A 22394-nucleotide genomic window follows, 5' to 3' on the forward strand; every position below is an offset into this window, starting at 1 on the left:
ATCCAACAGGCAAAATCCACAACAGTAAGACAATCCAGGTCGAAACACAGGGAGATCCAAACAGAAACAGAGCAGGGAAGGGAACAACGAGGGAGAACACAGATCAGAGGGAAAACTCACTGAACCAGAGGGGTAGCCGGGAAGCAGGGTCAGGTCAGGCTGGTCCGGTGAGGGGGAATCCAGGGTAGAAGGGGTGCAGGTCAGAGGAGGTGGAATCAGGCAGGCACAGGTACGGGTCTGGTACTGAGAGCAGGGGGAAATGACAGGGAATGAACGGAACTCACAGCACCAAGGGGTCAGGCAAGAGATGGGGTCCAGATCAGGCAGAGTCCAAAAAATCCAAAATAAGAGCCTATAAAAAGTATTCACCCCTTTGATGTTTCATCCTTTTATTGACTTTATAAATCAATTATGACCGATAAAAGTTGGCGACTTTGACAAAACAATGTCGGAAAAATACGTCATTAATGTCAAGTGAAAACATGCGTTTTTACAAAGTGATGTAGAAATAAATCAAAATATGTAATTTTTTTGTCAAAGTCACCAACATTTATTAAACCATGATTACCATATTTTTTTTATGTTCATAAAAGGATAAAACATCCAGTGGGGGTCAGAGGCTATAGCTGGGTATTGCTAGACGGGATGATACTTCTCTTTCAAATTTCACATAAAGGTCCTTAGTAGGAGATGATCACATTTAATAATGGTTTTCTTAAATTTACTATAAACCGTGTTTGTCACTGCAGTAAATACTACGAGAGGGAGGCTCTGATGCATGACTCTGTCTTTGGGCCGATCTTGGCAGCCCTCCTGGGTAAGTACTCTAATTTATACTGTGCTTGGACTGCCAAAATTTCCAAAATTACCAAAGCCCAGTAAAATACAGAATGCTGAATAAAGGTTCTTAGGACAAGTTAATGGGACAGAAACACAAATTACTGTGTCCAAATAGCTACAAATTCTTTGAATTATATACTGTCCTGTTCACACTAATAGCTAAAGCACATAACATAACATAACATAACATAACATAACATAACATAACATAACATAACATAACATAACATAACATAACAGTCCTTTTAACACTCAAATTGATTTGATTTTGATCTTTTATCTATGTGTCCAAAAGCTTATGTATCATATGTCTCTGTGCACCAGCACTCCACTGTTGACCTAAAATGATTAAAAACACATCAGTAAGCCACCCTTGTACTTGTACCCTTGTACAGGTTCCTTCAGTCTCATAAACACACATATTGTAGTTTACTTACACACCATTCTGCTGCTCTAAATAATCATACCATTTGTTCACAGTAACTGAAAGAAACCAAGCTTGTGTATTCATTACAATAATAATTTTACAGGACAGACTGTAATAGTCTACTTAAGTTTACAAGTGAAGTGTTAAAAATGAAAAGGCATTCAACCATTTTGCCTGCAGAAAAAATGAAAATATTATCAGTTCCTACTAGGACAGATTAGAGTGGAAGTAAATAAGGAAATCATCAAGATTTATTTATATGGAACTTCGTAATCATTTAGTGCAATAGGAAGCCATTTTCAAGTTTTAGAGTTTAAATTGGAAAATTAAAGTATACTGATAAATTGTCTTGTGAAAGGACTGTATGTGTGTGTCATGTTTTCAGTGGGGCCCTGTGCTCTAGAATACACAAAACTCAAGACATCAGATCATTTTTGGACCGACCCCTCAGCCAATGAGCTAGTTCAGCGACACCGTATTCATGGGGCCCACCGGGGTCAGGACACTACTGCCGGCCGCCGGCCTGCTCTAGGGGTGAGTGTGATGGCTGATTTAGATCTGTTGCTGCAGTCTTCAGAAGGTGCTGTTGTTTTAATGATAGGTGATTACTGGGATGTGGGATGAGAGTTCTTGTAGGAGTTGCATAAGGTTACTATACAAAAATAATCTTTCATTCCTAGATCCGCAAGAGGCAATCCAGTGGCAGCATGTCAGAGGACAGATTTGCTGCATCAGCGAGGGAGTATGTGGAGTCTCTTCACCAAAACTCCAGAACACACCTACTCTATGGCAAAAACAACGTCCTGGTGCAGCCGGTATGACAGCACAGTTACACTCTGTAATAATGATAAAAATAAATCCATAATCCTACAGAAGCAAGATGTAAATCTACACGCTCCCAGTTTTTTGAGCAGTCGTTAAATTACCCCTTAAAGCATTGAACTAACTAACTAACATGCCATGTTTATTTTATCACATTTTCAAAGACCACAGGAAATCTTTAGCACAATGTTACTTGAGTAACTGCCAGCAGTTTAAATTAAAATAATATTTTCTCTTTGTCTCGTGCTCCAGAATTGACACTTTCAAACCTAAAGTCTCAGATCTTGTCCTATCTTCTTACTCTTTGTTCTCCCATCATAGAAGAAAGACATGGAGGTGTTGCGGGGCTACTTGTCACTCCACCAGGCTGGTGATAACCTGACCCTGAAGTGGACACCAAACCAACTCATCAATGGCACGTTGGGAGACTGTGACCTGGAGAAAAGGTAGCTAAAACACCCCTGCTATTTACACTGCTCTAAGAAATTAAGGGAAATTATGAACTCATCCAAGTGGCTAAATTTTATCACTGCAATTTACAATGTGACTCAAAAGTGTGTATGGCCTGCATGCCTGTGTGTTCCCATCATGCCTGTCTGGGAATTCTCCTGATAAGTTGGTGGATGGTGTCCTTCTCCTAGACCTGAATAAGGCATGAGTCAGCTCCTGAACAGTCTGTAGTGGTACTTTGTGGTGTTGGATGCACCCATACATAATGTTCCATTGGCAACTGGACTTCCTTCTTTTTAGGTCGAAACGCTTCTTCAGTCTGTGGATAGTTGGTTAGAGACCACAAATTTATCCCCCGTGTTGGTTTCACTTCAAGTGAAGCAATGGAAGGTGAAACACAGTGCTGCTGTGAGCACAAGCACAAGACGTCAGGCCCTTGTACCACCCTCATGGAGTCTGTTTCTGATAGTTTGGCCAGAACCATGTACACCAACAGCTTGCAGGTACTAGGGCACAATGTACCCCTGTTCATCCTTGCACAAAGCAGCAGATACTCATCCCCCTGTTGTTGCTGGCTGTCCGGCTCTGCTGGTGTAACTGTTGGTCTCCTTGTATCTGCTCCATGCTCTTCACAGCAACATGTCAAAACAATTCTTATGAATGCACACATAGATGTGGGAACCTGATAAGAATTAGTCAGGAAGGATAAGGAAAAAGCACAGATGTAAAGCCAGTGAGTAGTGTATCTATAAAAAGTTATCTTAATATATATGAAGCTTGATTTTCTACCATGTCTTACTTATACAAAATACATGTTTCTCTTTCTTTCTTTTTCTTCCTTTTGTTACCTCTTCTTTTAGTATCTACTGGGACTATGCACTGACTGTTCCTCTGCGCCAGATAGTTTGTATCCACTGTCACCAACGCCGTGAGTATACTATTTCTGCTTCTCTTAATCATTCCCACTCACAGAATCATATTACGCTGAATCAGTCACCTCACATTAAGCATGCTGGCATATAATGATTGCTGTTGTGTAATGCTTGTTGGAACTAATGAGGTTCTTTGGCAGGAGGTCAGTGTTATGATTGGATATAAGAACAGCATTCCAGAGAGGCAGAGTGTTTCAAAAGTTAGGATAGGCTCCATTGATGGTGAATGATATATACAGGTTTCGGAGCAACATATGCTGCCATCCAGGAAACAACATTTTTTGTGTTCTATAAGCAGCAAAATTTTGTTTGTACTATTTTTAATCAAATATAGCTTTGAACTAATTAGACAGATATGTCTTGCATTTTCAAGGCCAGTCTGTTGTCAAGGTGAACTATGTATTTGTCAAAAATGTTCATGGCATTCGAGGTTGGGGCCACCAGTCTGTAATTGTTTAAAGCAGCTGAAGATGAACATTTTGGCAGTGGGACGAGACATAATTTTTTCCAAACCCTCAGCACACTCTCTTGTCTCAGGCTAAGGCTAAGCTTGAAAAGGTTGTATGATCCTGGAGCAAGAAGGGCATGATCCATTCTGCTGTATTTCTCTTTTCCTATCTTATCCTTGCATTGCATTTTGTTTTTTTACCATTTTTAGCTGATTGTGGTGGGACGCTGGTTCTGGTTAGTCAGGATGGGATCCAGCGGCCGCCCCTCCACTTCCCTCCTGGTGGTCACCTTCTGGCCTTTCTCTCCTGTCTGGAAACCGGCCTTTTGCCACGCGGTCAGCTGGAGCCGCCACTTTGGTCCCAGAAAGGCAAGGTGTGCCACCGTGTTTGAGTTTGTAGTGCATTCATATCTAAGCTTAAGGATCCATTTATGTGAATGTGTGATATCAGTACAGCAGGTAAGATATTTACAGTAGTGCAACAGATTACTGGCACAGAAATGATAAATTCTACAGAATAATATAATAGAAATACTTACCAAACCATGCAGTGAATTTCTTAATCTGTAAGTTACATCTTTGCTCATTTTTCTACTAGCAGTTATTAGTAGCTGGTTTTATATCAGGTATTGCTAGATTCTACACTGTATGAACTGAGTCTTAGTCGAGAGTTACATTGTTGAATTGTATCACATGTAGGGGCATCATTGATGTAAACAGGAACCAACACTTTCATCTGTGCAACTATTAGTTAGTAGGCATCAGTATTCTTAAATGGTTTTAGTTTGAGTTTAGTTTAGAGTTTTAGTTTGGTGTACCTTTCTGCCATCAAAGGGTTAAGTGCAATATTGTTTTTTATTATGTCATTAGATTTTTTTGGCTTCATGTGTGTTTTGTATTTTATATTGTATGAAAAATATGTGTGTGTACTGCAGGGAAAAGTGTTCCCTAAACTGAGGAAGAGAAGCAGTACTGCCAGACTCATTGACCAGGACAGGAATAGTGATGAGCAGATAGCTGCTGACTATGTGTTTCGCATTGTCTATCCAGGATACCGCTACGACGCCAGTAAGTGACACTTGACTGTCAAGCACACTCGTACAGTATAAAGCATTTCCAAGACAGTAGCAGCCGCAGACAACAACAAATATGTCCACATACTGAAAATCTTCTGTGGCTGGCTGTGGCTAACCTGCATCTCCTTGATTGCCTTTGCCTTTGTAATATTAGGTATCTCATTTTAAATACACAAAAAATGTTATTGTGTATTTACAAAGTAAGGGTGTAGTGTGGCGTCTTGGCCACAGTGCACGCATGTTGAGGTCTGTAGGGTGGCACTGTTCTAACTGTGTTCTCTGTTGTCCCACTGGTGCAAGCAGTCACTATAAACTACCACCACACCACGGGCAGCCGCGCTCCATCGCTGGATGATGATGAGGAAGAAGAAGATAGGCTCCATGCTATGATCTCAATGATCTGCTCGCGGAACCTCACAGACCCTAATGTCATGAAAGGTTTTTATCACCTTTAACAACCCCATCCCCACCCCACCCTCCTTCTCAGACCTCAGCATCAGATGTCTCTCAGTTCCTCTCACCAACCCCTCCTCCCAACCCACCTTCCACCAGCTATGTCTATTTGTGTGTGTGCCTGAGGCTGAGCCCATCAGTGTAGGGTAGGCTGTGGTGGTGGTGTTAACAATAGGACAGGGAAGATCAGGGTGATCTGCTTTTTTTAAAGACATGTCTATGAACTTTATGTATTATACTTTATGAGAATTAATTAATTATTCTCACTGTGGGATAATTAAAAGTCTGTCTTATCTTATCTTATCTTATCAGCAATAAAACAACCATTAACAAATTAACATTAACATAGAGAATTGAATTATTCTCTCAACAACTTTGGTTCCAGCCAGAGTGTATTTGAGGATGCAGCTTTGGCAGTTATATCTCTGTATATGACAAATCATTTGTTAATGCAACAGATGTTTATCACAATACAACACATGTATTTTATTATCCCATACACCTCTATTTGTGTTGCAATGTTTCATTCAGTGTCTGCTATAGGTCAGTTATTAAACCCATTACACCCAATGAGTTGCAGAGTGGCACAATCTACAATGCTGCACATGTAACTTTAATTCAATTCAAATTTCCATTCAATTTTATTTGTATAGCACCAAATCACAATGGGTGGTCATCTCAAGGCACTTAACAGTGTAAGAAAACCCAACAATCCCATTTGAGCAGCAGTGAGGAGGAAAAACTCCCTTTAGAGGAAGAAACCTCCAGCAGAACCAGGCTCAGGGGGGACGGCCATCTGCCTGTCAGATAGAGGAGGATAGGAAGAGAAGCATCACAAGCATGAAGAGAGGAAGTCTCATCACACACCATGTTGAAGCAGCATATACAAATAGCCTAGGAAACAGCTTAATGAATCATTTTAGGATTGTCATTCCGAATCCAACCACTGAACACTTACTTAACTATAAAATACATTCTCAGCTGTTGTTGTGAATGAAGCTCACACATTCCACCTATCATTTACACTCCCTTAACAAAAGTATTTTTAACAGTGAGGCCAGTTCCTTAATTTAGATTGAACATTTGGAAAAGATGAATATGAGACAAGCATTTCAGCTTTCATTTCTACCTGAACCCACCCATTTTTCATGTAAGCTAAAGTATTAGAAAACGTAGACTTAAAATAGATTAAAGTGAATAAAACTTAGCATTTTTTATATACATGCATCAAATCTGTGACCCACTGACATTACCAAACTTTTGCATTCTTCTTTTGTGATGCTTTTCCAGGTTTTCACTGCAGCCTCCTTCAGTTGTTGTTTGTCTCCTCTTTAGCAGGTAGAATTTTCTATAGGGTTTAATTCTGGAGACTTGGCCAGGATAAAGCCTTCTTGCCCCCTATGAACTCCTTTGTTGTGTTTTGGAGCATTATCTTGCTGCATAATGAAGGATCTTCATATCAGTTTGGTTGCATCTTTCTTAAAAACATCAGACAAAATGTTTCCATAGACATCTGAGTTCTTTTTGCTGCTTCCATCATGTGTTACATCATTAATAAAGACTTTTGAGCGTGTCCCAGAACAAGCTTTGCAGCCCAAGCAGTGACATTACGTCCACTGTGTTTCACAGATGAGCTTGTATGTTTGGTCATGAGCAGATAATTTTTTCTCCTAACTTTAGTCTTTCCATCACTTTAGTAAAGATTAATCTTTGTCCCACCGGTCTATAAAGCTTTGACCCAGAATAATTAAGGCTTATTTCTGTACCTTTTGGCAAATTCCAGCCTGGTCTTCCTGTTCTTGTTGCTAATGAGTGGTTTGCATCTTCTGGTGCAGCCTCTGTACTTTTGTTAATAAAGTCTTCTGCCAACAGTAGATTGTGATACTTCAATTCCTGCCCTCTGAAGGTTGTTGCTGATGTCACTAACAGTTGTTTTAGGGTCTTTCTTTACAGCTCTCACAATGTTTGTTGTACATTAACTTCTGTTGTCTAGCTACCTACCCGTTTGATATCTTGTACTTAGTACACCAGTGTTTTTTTTCTTTTTCATGACATTCCAAATGGTTGTACTGGCTATGGCCAACGTTTGTGCAACGGCTCTGATTTTTCATCTTCTCAGCTTCATAATTGCTTTTTCACCCATAGACAGCTCTCTGGTTTTCATGTTGGTTACACCTCTAAACTATAAATTCAGTCTGAACAGACAAAACCTAAATCTGAAACTAAATGTAGACATTCACTGCAATTTGCTGTTTGAATAATTATTGTAATAGGACATACCTGGGCAACAAAACACACCTGTCAGTCACATGTTCCAATACTTTTTCTAAACACCTGGAAATATAACTGACATTTTAATCTTTTGTCTCATATTCATCTTTTGATGTCAAACCCAAATGTCTTCAGTGTAAATCAAAAATAGAGGAACTGGTCTCACTTTTCCAATACTTTTGGGGGGAGTGTAAATGACAGGGGGAATGTGTGAGCTCCTGGACCTTCATTTAAAAGATCATGTCTAGAAACTGACAGATGTCGTTAAACATCCAGTTAATGGCTCAGCTACCACACTACCTCTACACCCTTCCTGCTTAATATCGTTTTCTGTCTCTCCTTTTTCCTCCCACCACTCAGCAGCTCAAACTGATCTACTTGCTTGGCAACAAACACACGTTGTCAGATGAACATACCAGTTTTTCTATGGTGTTTCCAAACAGAGTGACTAAACATCGTTTACCTGGTGTAATCACAGATTCACGTTTCCCCAGATTGTTGAATCTAGGTCAAGGCCTTTCTGACTGCTTTGCATTGTGGGATTTGGAGTGCTGACTGCCTTAGAGTTATGAGAGATTATACCTCCTGAAGCATGCCTCAGCACTGTTGGGTTACACTGGCCAGGAGTCACTGATAATTTGCTTTTTTGCACGTTTAATTTGACTTAATTCTGTTTCCTCCTTTTTGTCCTTTCATTTCTCACTTGCACCATGCTTGACAGTTTTTGCATGGAAAATCTGCACCTGTTTTTTTTTTGGTTTGTTTTGTTTTTGTTTAAGAACAACACTGTGTTTCTGCGTATCTGTGATGGAAAATCCTTTCTCACAGTCTCCTTCTCTGTTCATTTTAATTTCTCCTGCTCTCTCTCTTTTCTGACTACCTCAGTTGTTTCTCCTCTGTTTGTGCAGTCGTTTGCTGCAATGCTGTTCACTGTAATTCTTCACTAACCCCACCACCCCTTCCTCCTCCCCTCGCACCCTCCTCCACCCCTCTCATTACGGTCCTGTGGGGTTCCGCAGTAGTAGAGACGTGGAGTCCATGTGTGAGCGGGATTGCATTACTGAGCCCAGAAACAGTCGTTGATCACATATAGTCCTAAAGTAAAGAGGGGGGAGGTCAAATGTTGGTCTCGCTCCAGGTTTTTTTCTGTTTGCTTTTTTGTCCTTAATATTATTTGTTTTTGGGGTGGTTGAACAACCAAAGCACAGCTTCATATTTATGACAGGTCATCAGCTCCAACCTGAAGAATTAAGGTGAAGAGCATTTACTTAATGTTGGATTTTTTGAGTTTTTTTTTTTTTTTTGCTCCCCTTTGTGTGCCTTTTTACTCCATTTGTTTTTGTTGTCTCTGAGAAAATTTCTTTTGGTGTCTCTCGTCTTGTTTTGGCTTTATGCATCCTGCACGGCCTGAGCCTCAGCCTTGTCCCTGCCTTCTCCTCTTCTCTCTGTTCCTTCACCTTCTCTGTTTTTCTTCTCTTACTTCCTCCTTTCTTCTGTTTGTCTTGAGTGTCCTACTGAGCTCTGCTGTCTTCTTTGCCTTCCCTGATCCAGCATTGCTTCCCTGCATCTTCTCTGCCTGTCTCTTCCACAGCACAGTTCCTGCTTCCTAATCTGTCCTCACCACTTTTGGTTTCCTCTCTACACTTGTTTTTTCAGCTCTCACATGTAACGTGAGTGTGAAATGTCCATCCATTTATTCATCTCTTGATGTCATGAATAACATAGAACAATACATGAAAAGATGCATCTATGGTTGAGCTGAGGGACCTTTGTCATAATATGTAAGGCATAAAACCTAGCCAGCTTGGAATTTAAAAGTACACAGACCTTTAAAATAAAAGACTGAACACAGCATTGTCCATATTGTCTCACAGCACTGAGACCTCTCTTTCTTTTCTCACTCTGGTTTAGACCACGGGGAGATGATGGAGATGCAGGGCTTTGGAGGAAGCCCATCGTCATGGCAACAGGCTGAAGTAACCACTCATGAGTCCCTGTGTCTGTCCTGCTCCACAGCTGGTAGCAACGTGTCATTCGACTACCCGGCTGGCTGTACCTGTATCCATGACCCATCAGACATTCACACGTATGCAGTATAGAACTTAAAACAACTTTTTGAACTTAGTATGTATGTAGTATGTGTTGTTTTGATCTACAGTGCCCTTGGAACTAATGCATTTGGGTTTAAGATTAAAATATAAATATCAGACAGAAGTTCAATATTTCAGTTTTCATTTCATTTCATTTACACCTCGATACATTAAACAACATAGAACAGTTTAGGTCATCTGATAAGATTTTTATCAGATGACCCAAAGTTAGCGAAAGTGTTGAAACTGATAGTTTTAAAATAAATTAAAGCAAAAAAGCATATTTATTTTCAAATCTCTTGTTTGTAATGACTGTTGGTTTTGGGAGGTTTCATTTCTTTAACCTGACCTGTTCTCTGTGTGTTGCTCAGTACAACAGTGATTTTATTCTTTTTCAGCACATTCTAAATTATTGTATTGCCTTTGCTTAGTGTTTGTGCTAAGCCTTTGTTTTTCTCCTTTTGATCAAATTCAATTTGCTTAGTTTTCCCTTTTAGACAGCTTTCTGGTTGAAAGCCCAGTCTTCACAAGTAAAATCCCAGGCTAAAGCAAAAAGTAGTAACTTAGTCAAATGTTCCAATTATTTTGCTCACATGGGTTGAGAAACTAGAGGAACTTCTAGGAACCTACTTGCCACTTTGCTGCCAGTGGCATCTCTCTGGCACTCTCTCTCTGCTTTCTCCCTCATGTCTTGGTCACATTGGACAAAAGTGTTGGCCCTAAATATTAGTAGTAATAGTGTTTTTATATATATATATATATACATATATATATTTGATATGTGAAATTGAATAAACTTGAGTTTAGTGCTCAAACAACAATTAGAGACTATTTTATATGAAACGTGTCACTTGTTAAAGTCATGTTTACACAGAAGCGACAATAAAGGGTGACCTCAGCTTCTGAACAGAAAAGAAACTCTTGAAACGGAATGTGGAGCCAATATGTATACAAGTTATGTCTTTGTTAGAAAAATGAAAATGGTGGTTGCCTTGCTAAATACCAGTACTTTTGAATGAGCTTTTAACAGTAGCTTGGTGATAATGACCTTGTTTTTCTATCAGTATTCCTCTGAAGATGCTCTGCCAGAACATGAAGAGGCAGATCGTTTCGAGAGCATTTTATGGATGTAAGTACATCATTGTTGCTACTGCACAGTACTCACAAATTTATTTCTGGCTCCCATGTCAAAACATAGTTAAAATCAAATTTAGTAGTTAATAGTTTACTTGTTAATTAAGTTCTGTGTAACTTGACTCAAAGAAGATATGCCAATTATTTGTTGTTGTCTCAGGTTGTAAAACAAATGTAGTTTATTTAGATTTATATTTTTTATATTTATATTTATATTATATTTTATATTTATTGTTCTGACTGTACATCTGCATGTCTCCCACCTGTCCACCAGGGCTGGCCTACTGTCGACACCTGTCCACTGTGCGGACTCATCTGTCTGCTCTGGTCAACCACAACATTGTTCCTCCAGACAAACCATGTGAGGCGTCTGGGGGACTCAGCAAAGAAGTGTGGAGCAAGTACCAGAAAGACTGCAAGGTTAGTGCAGACAGGACATTAATTATTAAGTTGCAGGAGTCAAAACAACAGAATCTTAATCTTCTTCCACTACACTCTGACACCAGTTCACTTAGACTTTACTGTAATTGTTTTGTTTGTTTGTTTGTTTTGTTTTTGTTGTGACATTTCTCCTGCAACTCCTCTTGAGAATACCATCCTCAACAAACCATGTCAACACATTGAGAAGAGTTTCAGGACTTCAGGTTTAGTGTTTCCTTCTCCAGGGAATGTGCCATTTTTCTGGGTTGCAAGTAGACTTTGAATGTAATATAAATATAAAAATGTAAATCTCTTGTGTGAAAAGTTCTCAAAATAATATTGTTAACTGCCAATCACTGTTGTTTTGGCTTGTGACCCTGTTTCTCTTTGTGTGTTGAGAGGTTTTTTTCATACATTGCACTGCCAGCTTTCTTCATAGTGTGTCTGCTATTCTTGCCACCCCTTAAAGTCCTATAAACTATTCACCCCCTTGGACGTTTCATCCTTTTATTGACATTATGAATCAATCATGGTCAATAAAAGTTGTTGACTTTGACAAAAACATTTCATAAAAATACCTCATTAATGTCAAAGTGAAGTAATGTCAATTAAATAAAAATATATAAGGTGAAATCAGTGTTTGCATTAATATTCAGCAATTAATATTCTCAAACAGGTCTGGTGAGGCCAAAATGGTGCTTTATGTCCAGATATTTGGTGCTAGTAGTCCCACAATTAGTGAAATGGGGATCACCTGAGTGCAGTGAATGTGTCTCAAGTGATTTCAGTATAAAGACACTTGTGTCTGGAAGGTCCAGTCACTGGTTAATTAGTATTCCTGACTACCATAACACCATGAAGACAAAAGAACACTCCCAGCAACTCAGAGAACAGGTCATTGAAAAGTCAGGGGATGTATACAAAAAAATCTCCAAGGCACTGAATATCCCCCGGAGTTTAGTGAAATCAATCATGAAGAAATTATAGGAATACGGCACATGACTAAATCTGCCTAGAACAGGCAGTTCACCCAAACTGAGTAACCGTACAAGAAGGAGACTAGTGAGAGAGCCCACTAACACACCAATGACTACTCTGAAGGAGTTACAAGCTTCAGCAACTGAGATAAGAGAGACTGTGCATACAACAACTGTTACCAGGGTTCTTCACCAGTCAAAGCTTTATGAGAGAGTGGCAAGGAGAAAGACATTGTTGAAGAAAACTCATGTTAAATTACGACTTGAGTTCACCAATATGCATGTGAAAGACTCCATGGTCATGTGAAAGAGGGTTATTTGGTCTGGTGAGGCCAAAATGGTGCTTTATGTCCATCAGACAAGACGCTATGTTTGGCACACACTAGACACTGCGCATCACCACAAACGCACCATCCTCACTGTAAAACATGGTGGTGGCAGCATCATGCTGTGGGGATGCTTCTCGGCAGCCAGCCCTGGAAGGCTTGTTAAGGTAGAAGGTAAGATGAATGTGGCAAAATATAGGATAATCCTTAAGAACAATCTTATTCAGTCAGCAAGACAAATACGGCTTGGAAGAAGATTTGTTTTCCAGCAAGACAATGACCTGAAATATACAGCGAAAGCTACACAGAAATAGTTTACAGACAACAAGGTGAATGTTCTGGAGTGGCCAAGTCAAAGCCCAGACCTCAATCCAATAAAGAATTAGTGGATGGACTTGAAAAGGGCTGTTCACATCCAATCCTCATGCAACCTGACAGAGCTTGAGCAGTTTTCCAAAGAAGAATGGCAAAAAATTCCAGTGTCCAGATGTGCAAGTCTAATTAAGACCTGTCCACACAGACTCCATGCTGTTATTGCAGTCAAAGGTGCATCTACTAAATACTGACCTAAAGCGGGTGAATATTAATGCAAACACTGATTTCACCTTACATATTTTTATTTAATTGACATTACTTTGTAAAAACCTGTTTTCACTTTGACATTAATGAGGTATTTTTATGAAATATGTTTGTCAACGTTGACAACTTTTATTGACCATGACTGATTTATAATGTCAATAAAAGGATGAAGCATCCAAGGAGGTGAATACTTTTTATATGCTGTATAGTAAATCTTCTTCTGATGTAGCTGTATATTAATTGTAAGTCAGAGATCTGTCTGCTGCCCGCTTCACTCTCTCCTTCACTCTAATGAAAATATAATGAGTTTCAGTGAAATGACGTCTCATTACAGAGTGCAGTGTGATACCACTTTAAGCAGCCACTGTAATTATTCATCAGCACCAACAGACTCATCATTACTAATTCACACCCTATTCATATCTGTCTCCTTTATCTTCTGCAATCATCTGTCTTCCTCCGTATAGATCACAGTTACTCTTTTCTCTCCTGCTATTATTAGTGCACTAGTTCTAATCTGTACTCTCACCAGGCGTTTTCAAACATGTTGGTTCCTATATGTGTCTGTGTAGAACTATAAAGAGCTGGAGCTGCTGAGGCTGGTTTACTATGGTGGAGTGCAGCATGACATCAGAAAGGAGGTCTGGCCTTTCTTGTTGGGACACTACAAGTTTGGGATGGGAAAAAAGGACATGAGCCAGGTACAACACACACACACACACACACACCAATTTAACCTAAACTAAAAAAGCTGTGTGTAACTGCCTTGTCTTTATGTAAAGATTGATGCAAAGATTAGCGAGCGCTACCAGCAGGTGATGCGAGAGTGGAAGGCCTGTGAGGTGATCGTCAAGCAGAGGGAGAAGGAGATGCATTCTGCCATATTTGCCAAGCTCTCCTCGGGCAGCAGCATCGACAGTCATGTCCTGCGACTTGTTCACAGAGACTCCACACTCAGTAACGAGGTGAAGTAGACACAATATGGCATTCAACATCCACTATATGTCAACACAAAACACAGCAACCAAGTATTTTTTTTTTTTCCTTTATGGGGACAGTATGCACATTCTATGCACATTTTTTATTTTTTTTTCCAGGCAGATGTTCTAACTAATATTGTTACACTAACTAGTTACCTGCATCACTTTAGGTGTTTATGTCAGTGGATGAGCCCGATGCAGGGAGCCAAGAGACCCCCAGTGGAGAAGACAGCACTCCCACCATGACCACCTTGGTCCCCCCTGCCGCCCTCCCCCAGGAAGAGCGTTCACTGGTGGAATTTGACTCTCCTGATTCAGGTCTCCCCTCCTCCAGGAACTACTCAGTGACTTCCGCTCATTCCCAGATATTGTCAAGTATAGACGATGGTCAGAGCACGGAGGAAGAAGGGGGGTGTGGGGAGGAGGCCAGGACTCCAAGTGCGCTGGGGGGGTGTCAGGACTCTCTGACTGAGGACAGGCTGTGCAGTCAGCTGGACAAACTGGTGACCAATGGAGCAGCTACAGAGGGAATGTCACCATCACTCTCCTCATACACGGTTTGTTTACTCTGACTGAACAAAACATGAGTGAAAGTCTCACAATCTGCTACTTAAACCAAAGTCAATTGACCCGAAACTCAAGTTGTTCATAGTTAAATATAATAGAAATACCAGAAGCTATAAATTGACAGCAGTGTTTGTTTTGTACAGATTGAACTGTTGGACACAGTTGCCCTGAACCTCCACAGGATAGACAAAGATGTGCAGCGCTGCGACCGCAACTATTACTACTTCACTACAGCCAACCTGGAGAAGCTACGTAACATCATGTGCAGGTTAGTGGGAGAACTCAGATCCTTAATCAAAGCATTAATAGTGGCTGGTTAGTGTAGTTGTAAGATCACCGCCCTCTTAGGCAAGACCTCCTTACACATACTCTGCCTCTGCTTTGTAAGTTGCTTTGGATAAAAGCATCTGCTAAATGTAAAGCTGCTGTATGTAATATTTTTATATTAACAATGAATGAAATGACCGGTGCCATGTGAAATCTGTCTGTTGTTATCATAACATTACTACCAACACTGCAGTTCCTTTGCTTTTTTAGGTCTTTGTTTTGGTTTAACAGCCCACGTTTAATGTTCTGCTTCACTCTCATTATTGTCAGCAACAAAAAAGGCTCTGATCAACCCACCTGCACACTGCCTGACCAGGACAGAGCAGCCGACAAAGAGTTAGAGACTAGCTGAAGGAGCATTTAGCTGCTGAAGAGCCAGATTTTCCCCTCAGGAGCTGATGTAGAGCAAGGCAGAGCTAAAAAGAGAGTGGTTATTTGCAGTTTGTTTCCACTGCCGCAGGTGGACAACAAGAGTCAGTGCAGCTATAAGTTAAAGAAACAGTGTCACGATGTGAAAATACAATTTGTACTCATCACCTGATGAGAGGTTTCTCTTTGAAAAACACACACTCACACATTAAACCTGTTGGGTTGAATGTTGTGTTGTGTCCGTGCCTGCAGTTACGTGTGGGAGCATTTAGAGATGGGCTACGTTCAGGGCATGTGTGACCTGCTCGCGCCGCTCATGGTCATCTTAGATGACGGTAAGGAGAAAGAACCTTTACACAGTATATGTTAACAATTACACATAACACTGCTTAACACTTAGAATAAAAGTGGGATCGTGTATATTTGACATCAAACCCAGACTTGTATTTTTCTGTTTGTGTGTGTCAGAGAGCCTGGCCTACAGCTGCTTCACTCAGCTAATGAAGAGGATGAGCCAGAACTTCCCCAATGGTGGAGCCATGGACACACACTTTGCCAATATGAGGTCACTGATCCAGGTGACAGCTAACTGTTATCGTGTGTATGTGTGTGTGTTTATGTTGATGTTCTGTCTATGTGGACAAAGTTCATAGCTCTGTACCATTGTTGTGAGGACTTTGCTGGACTTAGACTTGTGATGGAGAGGTTTACAGCTATAGGTATTCCATAAATGAGTGTCCTTACAGCTGTGAGGGAGACAGAATGTGTGACTGGTGTTAGACCTGCTGACTCTTTCTCTCTGTTGTCAGATCCTGGACTCTGAGCTATTTGAACTGATGCAGCAGAATGGAGATTACACTCACTTCTACTTCTGTTACCGCTGGTTCCTGCTGGACTTCAAGAGAGGTGAACAACCAGCCCATTACCTTGATGTAAATGTTCTGCACTCATACAGCGCTTTAGACGCTGGTACTCAAAGCGCTTTACACTGCCTCTCATTCACCCATTCACACACTCACTCACACAATGACGGCAGAGCTGCTATGCAGCTGATCTGGGGGTTCAGTATCTTGCCCAAGGACACTTTGGCACATGTGACATGGCAGACCGGCAGTCAGACAACCCCAATGTGTGTGTTCTATATTTCACTGACTTATCTGCTTTAAACCTGGCCTCGCTCACAAAGCTAAAATTGTTAGGAAGCTGCTAGTGGTTCTTGTTCTGCACCAGGGATTCCTGGGTGTTGGATGAGGCTTTGGGGATAGTGAAAGATGTAGCGTGCCGTGAAGGTCAGGACTGGCAGGAGTGAGGACGAGGTTTGTAGACTCAAATGTCCTTAACTCCACCAAAAGTGGCGGGATACATGAAAGATGTGTAGTCACACTTTCAGGAATTAAAAGTGTCAGCAAAAATATGGAGCTCCTCATATCTGCATTTCTAAAGCCTGGAGTCAAGAGAGGTGAAACCATGGTAACGTAATGTCCTTTTGTATTTCAGCATGACAGTACAGATTAACCACCTGTGTGTGTGTGTGTGTGTGTGTGTGTGTGTGTGTGTGTGTACAGAGCTCTTGTACGAGGATGTGTTTGCAGTGTGGGAGGTGATCTGGGTGGCTCCCAGGATTTCCTCACAGCACTTTGTCCTCTTCCTGGCCTTGGCCCTGGTCACAGTTTACCGTGAGATCATCATGGACAACAACATGGACTTCACTGACATCATCAAGTTCTTTAATGGTAACATATGTACACATGTACATGTAGTGTGTGTGTGTGTGTGTGTGTGTCTGTAAACAACCAACTAAGCTCTTATTTTGTTGTGGACTCCAGGACAAGTTGTGTGGCTGCTGCTAATATAATAAACCAGTTCTTTACATTAGTATTTTCTAGATGCTGATATGGCTGCTGTGTGATGCTGGTCTGTCGGTGTAGAACGTGACTAATGAAGTGTGTTTGTGTGTGATCCACAGAGATGGCTGAGCGTCACGACGTCCAGCATATCTTAAAGATAGCACGTGAGCTGGTGCACAAAGTCCAGTCTCTGATGGACAACAAGTGATTTGCAGAATAAGAGAAGGAGGAGTCCCCTTGTCCCTCAGAGACAAAGTGTTATCAGGCCTCCACCCATCCAGAGCAGGTCCAGGGGGCCCAGGCCTCCTCCCTGCCCAGCTGAAGGCCCTGCATGTGGGCAGCATAGCTTGCTGACGTAACCTGCCTCTGGAGCTGGGCCTCGATCTGTTTACATTTACCTAGACATGGAATGCCCATGGTGTCCGTTCAGACATGTGGATTTGTCTGCATGCTTGTGAGTTTGATCACACTGTGAACACTTTCTTGAATCACCCCCTCCCCCGTCCTACAGAGCTTGTGTGCCCGCATGAAAACACACACACACACTCCACGTTGACTCTATCTATACTCCAATTTGTAGAGTCTGACCCATTTCCTTGACTCTGAAACTGAACGTTCTGGCTGCCAGTCAGGAAGGCTGACGCGATCGACACGTGTTCCTCGGTGCACCACCACAGGAGGCCACTTTTAGAGGAGCAGAGACCCAGCCACGAAGAAGTTTCCATTAGTGACCAAATGGACTGTGCCAACTACCTTTTGAGTGTTTTCTACAACAAGCATGCCCCTGCCCCTGTTTTTGTCCAAAAGTTCATTATCACACAAATGTTGCCTTTATCAGTAACAGCCCAAGGTACTTAGTTGCACTTTTTGTGAGGGTTTTCTTTCTGGTGCTCACCACAGCCAGTGGGGGGTCGGAGGCACCACCAGAGGCCACACTGTGGAGACCCTCAGGATGAATTGCAGCCGACCTTTCTTGGCATGTCAGTGGTTAAAGCATGTTTCATCGTTGTTCCACCAGAAAAGCACAACAGTGAAGACACAGCACACAGGCCGTCCTGCATCCTTTAACTCTGCGCCCTCCTGTATCTGCTAAGGCCACAATACTTCAGACGTTTGATGAATTTGTGCTACGACGACCCACATTAGGGTTTCTTGTATGTTTAAAACATACAAATTGGGCCTGCTTCAGCCTCTGCAAAGGTAAAGTTTTTAAATGAATACAGTGACTGAAGCATACGTTTGAAGGATAACTCTTTAGTATTATAGATTTGTAACTTGTTTGAAAAACTAAAACGCCAGAGAGTATTACGTGGATTATATTTAGAGTGATGCTGGATCAGATTTTTCAGAGTGACTCAGCCTCAAGCCCACTAGTTCTGACTGAAGACTGGATCTCACATATGTAGTTTTATATCATTTTTAACTAAACCTTCCTCAACACTTGACACTGTGGTTTTTAGCATCCTTTCACAGCCTAGAGTAAAGCGTCCATTCATTGACTGTCTGCAGCAGTGTGCTGAAATACGTTTCAGTGAGTATTTCCAGCGACAGAGCCTCTGATAGACACAGTATCTGTTAGGAGACAGCCGTCGTTGTTGGTTTGAAGATTGTTGACAATCTGTCCTTTGAATTCATTCATGTTTCTCTGGAACTGGAGTCAAACCTGCTCACTGATCTCGAGGCACCGTTCATTGTGTTGTTGTCTTAAGCGCCGCTGTCTGGAAAAAGTGGTTGCAGTCATCCTTGTGGAACCCGAAACTCCTGCAGACTCCAGTCCAGCACCTGAAAATAAAACCATGCTCGGACTGGTCTAAATGACCCATTTTGAATCCCAGGTTTACAGACTACCTGAGAAAAGCTGCTTTTTATGCCAAACTTCCTCCAGTTTTCAATCGGTATTACTGTAGGTAACAGCACATTCACGGAGACATTTTTGATACCGTTTCCAGTCCCTGTTGTCAGTGTGACGTTTTATCACCCTCCTCTTCTCCTTGAAACGTCCAACACAGCTGCATACGATTGGTCATCCAACGCGGACCTGCACCTGTGATCCAAGTGCCAAGAGTCTTCCCCAATCCTCAAGTGTACTGTAGTCATCTGGCTCTCTGATTCGCTAGTTTGATCCCAGGAATGGCTGGTGTTGTGGATGTACCTTGCTACGGTCTCTGGCCCTTCCCCCACCCTGCTGCCGAAGTGACGGAGGAGGGTTCGGTGGGGGAAACCGGGGCCCGTAGCTTTTTTCTTCCAATCAGGAAATTGTGTACCAAAGCCTTGAAACAGCCCCCTCTGTGGCATGATGACATGTGCAATTTCATACTGCATCTTGAAGACTGACTGTTTACTATGTGTGTAAAATATTTTTGAAAATGGTGATCTTGGATTCTTTGACTACTGTGCATTTTCTGTTGTTTGAGAAAACCCATCAAAGTCTATATTGCTGTAAATATGAACCAAAAGCCCAATATTTCTATGAAGACATAAATCATATATACAACTTATTTTGAGATCTATTTTTATGTTGGTTTTAGCAGCACTAGTCGGAGGTGTGTACTGTGCAGAAATGCAGAATGTGTGAAGACTATGTTACACGTTGACTGTTAAGTGTTCTTTCTCTATGTTGTGCACTGACTTTAAGATTTCTATTTATTCAGAGAGCCAATGATTGCATTGCAGGATATGTATTGGTAAGGATGTATTATTTGCCTTGAATGTAATGTATTATTAAATAAGAGGTTGTTGATTAATGTGCTGCTCGCTTTCCTTTTAACACGATGTTCCACACAGGAAGATTTAACATTTAGCAGCCTAAGAGCTGAGGTTTCCCTCAGGACGTGAAGACCTAAACCAGAGCTGAAAGATCAGCAGCCAGTCGATCCTGATGTTTGTGCGCCCTGTTATCAACTGTATAGTAGGTTCATAGGCGTCTAACTGAAAGCAGATACAAGCAGTGGACATGTAATATCACCGCTCTGCTCACGTCCAAGTGTGTACATTAGATAAACAACATCCTGGCCACCGTTTGGAAACTCTGCCTCTCACGTCCCCCACGCTTTAGCACAACAGCAGCTCATCCTCACATCATATGTGCAGTCAGTGTTTAGGACAGCTGAATCCATCCATAGAGGAGTTTGGCAAAAGGACACTGCAGGAGCTCGGACACATTCAGCTGATGGACACTAGTGGAAATATTGAAAGTTATTTCCAGCAGCTACATGTTGTTGGAAATGAAGTTTGACTTGAAGTACAATTATTAGAATCATGTACAAATGTTCTCCTTAAACTTTATTTATCACTTTCTGTGTGCAGTTCTTTTCCCATCACGAAGAGAAAGAGTTTCAAACAAAAAAGAAAAAAAAGAACTGTTCACGGTCGATACTTCAAACTGATCAGTACCCATGACATTGCACAATACAAAGGCATGAAAAACAAACATTAAAATAGGTAATGCATTTTCCAAAGGCTAATTTATCATTCATAAATACTTGTGATTTTAGTTCACTGCAGTTTCTTACAACAGAATCACAGAGTTGTTTTTTTCTAAATGGGCTGAAATGATTTCTAGAAATCGATGAGCGTAATGCAACATCAACAATCAGCAGACATTCTGTGGCTGTGAGAACCAGTATTATGTTTTATACAGTACAACACTGAAGGCCAATAGTTGTCCGTAGTCGAGGAGTGGTAGCAGCCAGCACAGTGACGACACTTCCCAACGTCTGAAATGTGGTGAGATGGCCGAGAGCACGATGTCCTGAACTGAAACACGACAACATGTTGGTTAACATCACAGCTTCTTCTCCGTCTGATCACCAAGCACAAGTACTCAAGTACTTTACTCTGTACGGTTAAGACTTTACAGGGGAAAGACATGATTTCTGTTCCACACCAAGTCTTTATGGTAACACGTCTTTGTCCCTTGGAACCCATTAATCAAGTAAAAGGACAAATATTTACCCAGATAAATACTGCACTACAAGTAGAAGTACTTTTTCTACTTAAGTAAAAGTATTAAATTGCAACTTCTAAATGTTACTTGAAGTAATGTAAACTTTTACTCTAAGTAAAAGTAGTTCACTAAGTATAAGTCTTGTCACCAACAGCCTGTGGAACATCAACAGCAGGTTAGGCCATAAATAATAAATCAACATTTTGTTAATATATATTGTTTTTTGTAAGAATCGAATCCTGCAAAAAGTAACTAGTAACTAATGATGTTAAAATAAATGTAGTGGAGTAAAAGTAACTGCCTGACTTGTAATGAAGTAAAAGTAATTTAAAATGTAAATATTCCAGTGAAGTACAAGTACCCCAAAATTGTACTTAGGTACAGATCTTGAGTAAATGTACTGTTAATTACCACCTATGTCATGAATTACTAGAAAGTTTTGCCATAATTCTTGCCGAGCAAATCCCTTTTGTAATCAGCAGCATCCAGTTCCACAGTGTTTAACATATTTCGTTTTCTGTTTTGAAAGTACTTTATGCAGTATCTCTAGTTGTAGTCAAGTGTTTCTTTAGCACTTTTACTTACAGACACGTTTTGTCTTTCCACACATTTGTTTTTCTCTGTGACCACTGAGGATTCAGATGTCAAATCATTTAGAACATTGTTGTAACATGAGCATGAAAAGCTGGTTCAAGCATTAGACTCATGTTACAATAATGTTCTGAACCTTCTGGCAGTTTAGGTGCAGCCTTAAATATACATCCATCAGCATTTAGTGTGTGTGTGTGTACACGTCAGGCTGTACCTGTGTGTTGTGGTGATGACGCCCCCTCTGCTCCTAACTGGGGTTGGGTCTCTCTGCAGACTTCTGGATCTGTGTGGAGGAACAAACAGCACGAGTTACATCATCGGCCAGCGGCTCGGTGACACCCTTCACCCACCGATAAGACACCCGCTCGTGGCTGAAGTGAGTTTCTAAAATATGGAGACCAGAGATGTAGATGTCTCTAACTACCAGACGAGGGCAGAAGTGCCCTTTCAGGCTTCTGAACGAGTCAAAAAGACAACACACACACACGCACACGCGCGCACACACACACAGACTAAGTAACA

The 22394-nt window shown here is 41.1% G+C and overlaps 2 protein-coding genes across 5 annotated transcripts in view; one reads left to right on the forward strand and one right to left on the reverse strand.

Annotated features, from left to right (window-relative positions):
• Positions 1 to 20079, forward strand: part of sgsm2 (small G protein signaling modulator 2) — a 65762-nt gene extending 45683 nt beyond the window's left edge. The window contains exons 5-24 of one of the 3 annotated variants that reach the window (XM_026369991.1): positions 750 to 817; positions 1653 to 1801; positions 1948 to 2082; positions 2411 to 2535; positions 3400 to 3467; positions 4130 to 4293; positions 4855 to 4987; positions 5296 to 5433; positions 9631 to 9805; positions 10874 to 10938; positions 11218 to 11363; positions 13818 to 13946; positions 14028 to 14210; positions 14396 to 14782; positions 14936 to 15060; positions 15741 to 15823; positions 15957 to 16066; positions 16298 to 16394; positions 17054 to 17221; positions 17455 to 20079. In XM_026369991.1, the coding sequence (XP_026225776.1) occupies positions 750 to 817; positions 1653 to 1801; positions 1948 to 2082; positions 2411 to 2535; positions 3400 to 3467; positions 4130 to 4293; positions 4855 to 4987; positions 5296 to 5433; positions 9631 to 9805; positions 10874 to 10938; positions 11218 to 11363; positions 13818 to 13946; positions 14028 to 14210; positions 14396 to 14782; positions 14936 to 15060; positions 15741 to 15823; positions 15957 to 16066; positions 16298 to 16394; positions 17054 to 17221; positions 17455 to 17543 (2737 nt within the window). In that variant the 3' untranslated portion in view covers positions 17544 to 20079. The remainder of the gene's footprint in view (positions 1 to 749; positions 818 to 1652; positions 1802 to 1947; positions 2083 to 2410; positions 2536 to 3399; positions 3468 to 4129; positions 4294 to 4854; positions 4988 to 5295; positions 5434 to 9630; positions 9806 to 10873; positions 10939 to 11217; positions 11364 to 13817; positions 13947 to 14027; positions 14211 to 14395; positions 14783 to 14935; positions 15061 to 15740; positions 15824 to 15956; positions 16067 to 16297; positions 16395 to 17053; positions 17222 to 17454) is intronic. The other 2 variants (XM_026369999.1, XM_026370007.1) reach the window with 2 other exon arrangements.
• Positions 20080 to 20596: 517 nt separating this feature from the next.
• The window catches only part of tpst1 (tyrosylprotein sulfotransferase 1), a 42407-nt gene continuing 40609 nt past the window's right edge, over positions 20597 to 22394 (reverse strand). For both annotated transcript variants that reach the window (XM_026370345.1, XM_026370337.1), the window contains 2 exons: positions 22087 to 22155; positions 20597 to 21091 (listed from right to left, as the gene is read on the reverse strand). In XM_026370345.1, the coding sequence (XP_026226130.1) occupies positions 22120 to 22155 (36 nt within the window). In that variant the 3' untranslated portion in view covers positions 20597 to 21091; positions 22087 to 22119. The remainder of the gene's footprint in view (positions 21092 to 22086; positions 22156 to 22394) is intronic.

Source organism: Anabas testudineus, chromosome 13, assembly GCF_900324465.2.
Source record: "Anabas testudineus chromosome 13, fAnaTes1.2, whole genome shotgun sequence".
Classification (NCBI taxonomy): Eukaryota; Metazoa; Chordata; class Actinopteri; order Anabantiformes; family Anabantidae; genus Anabas; species Anabas testudineus.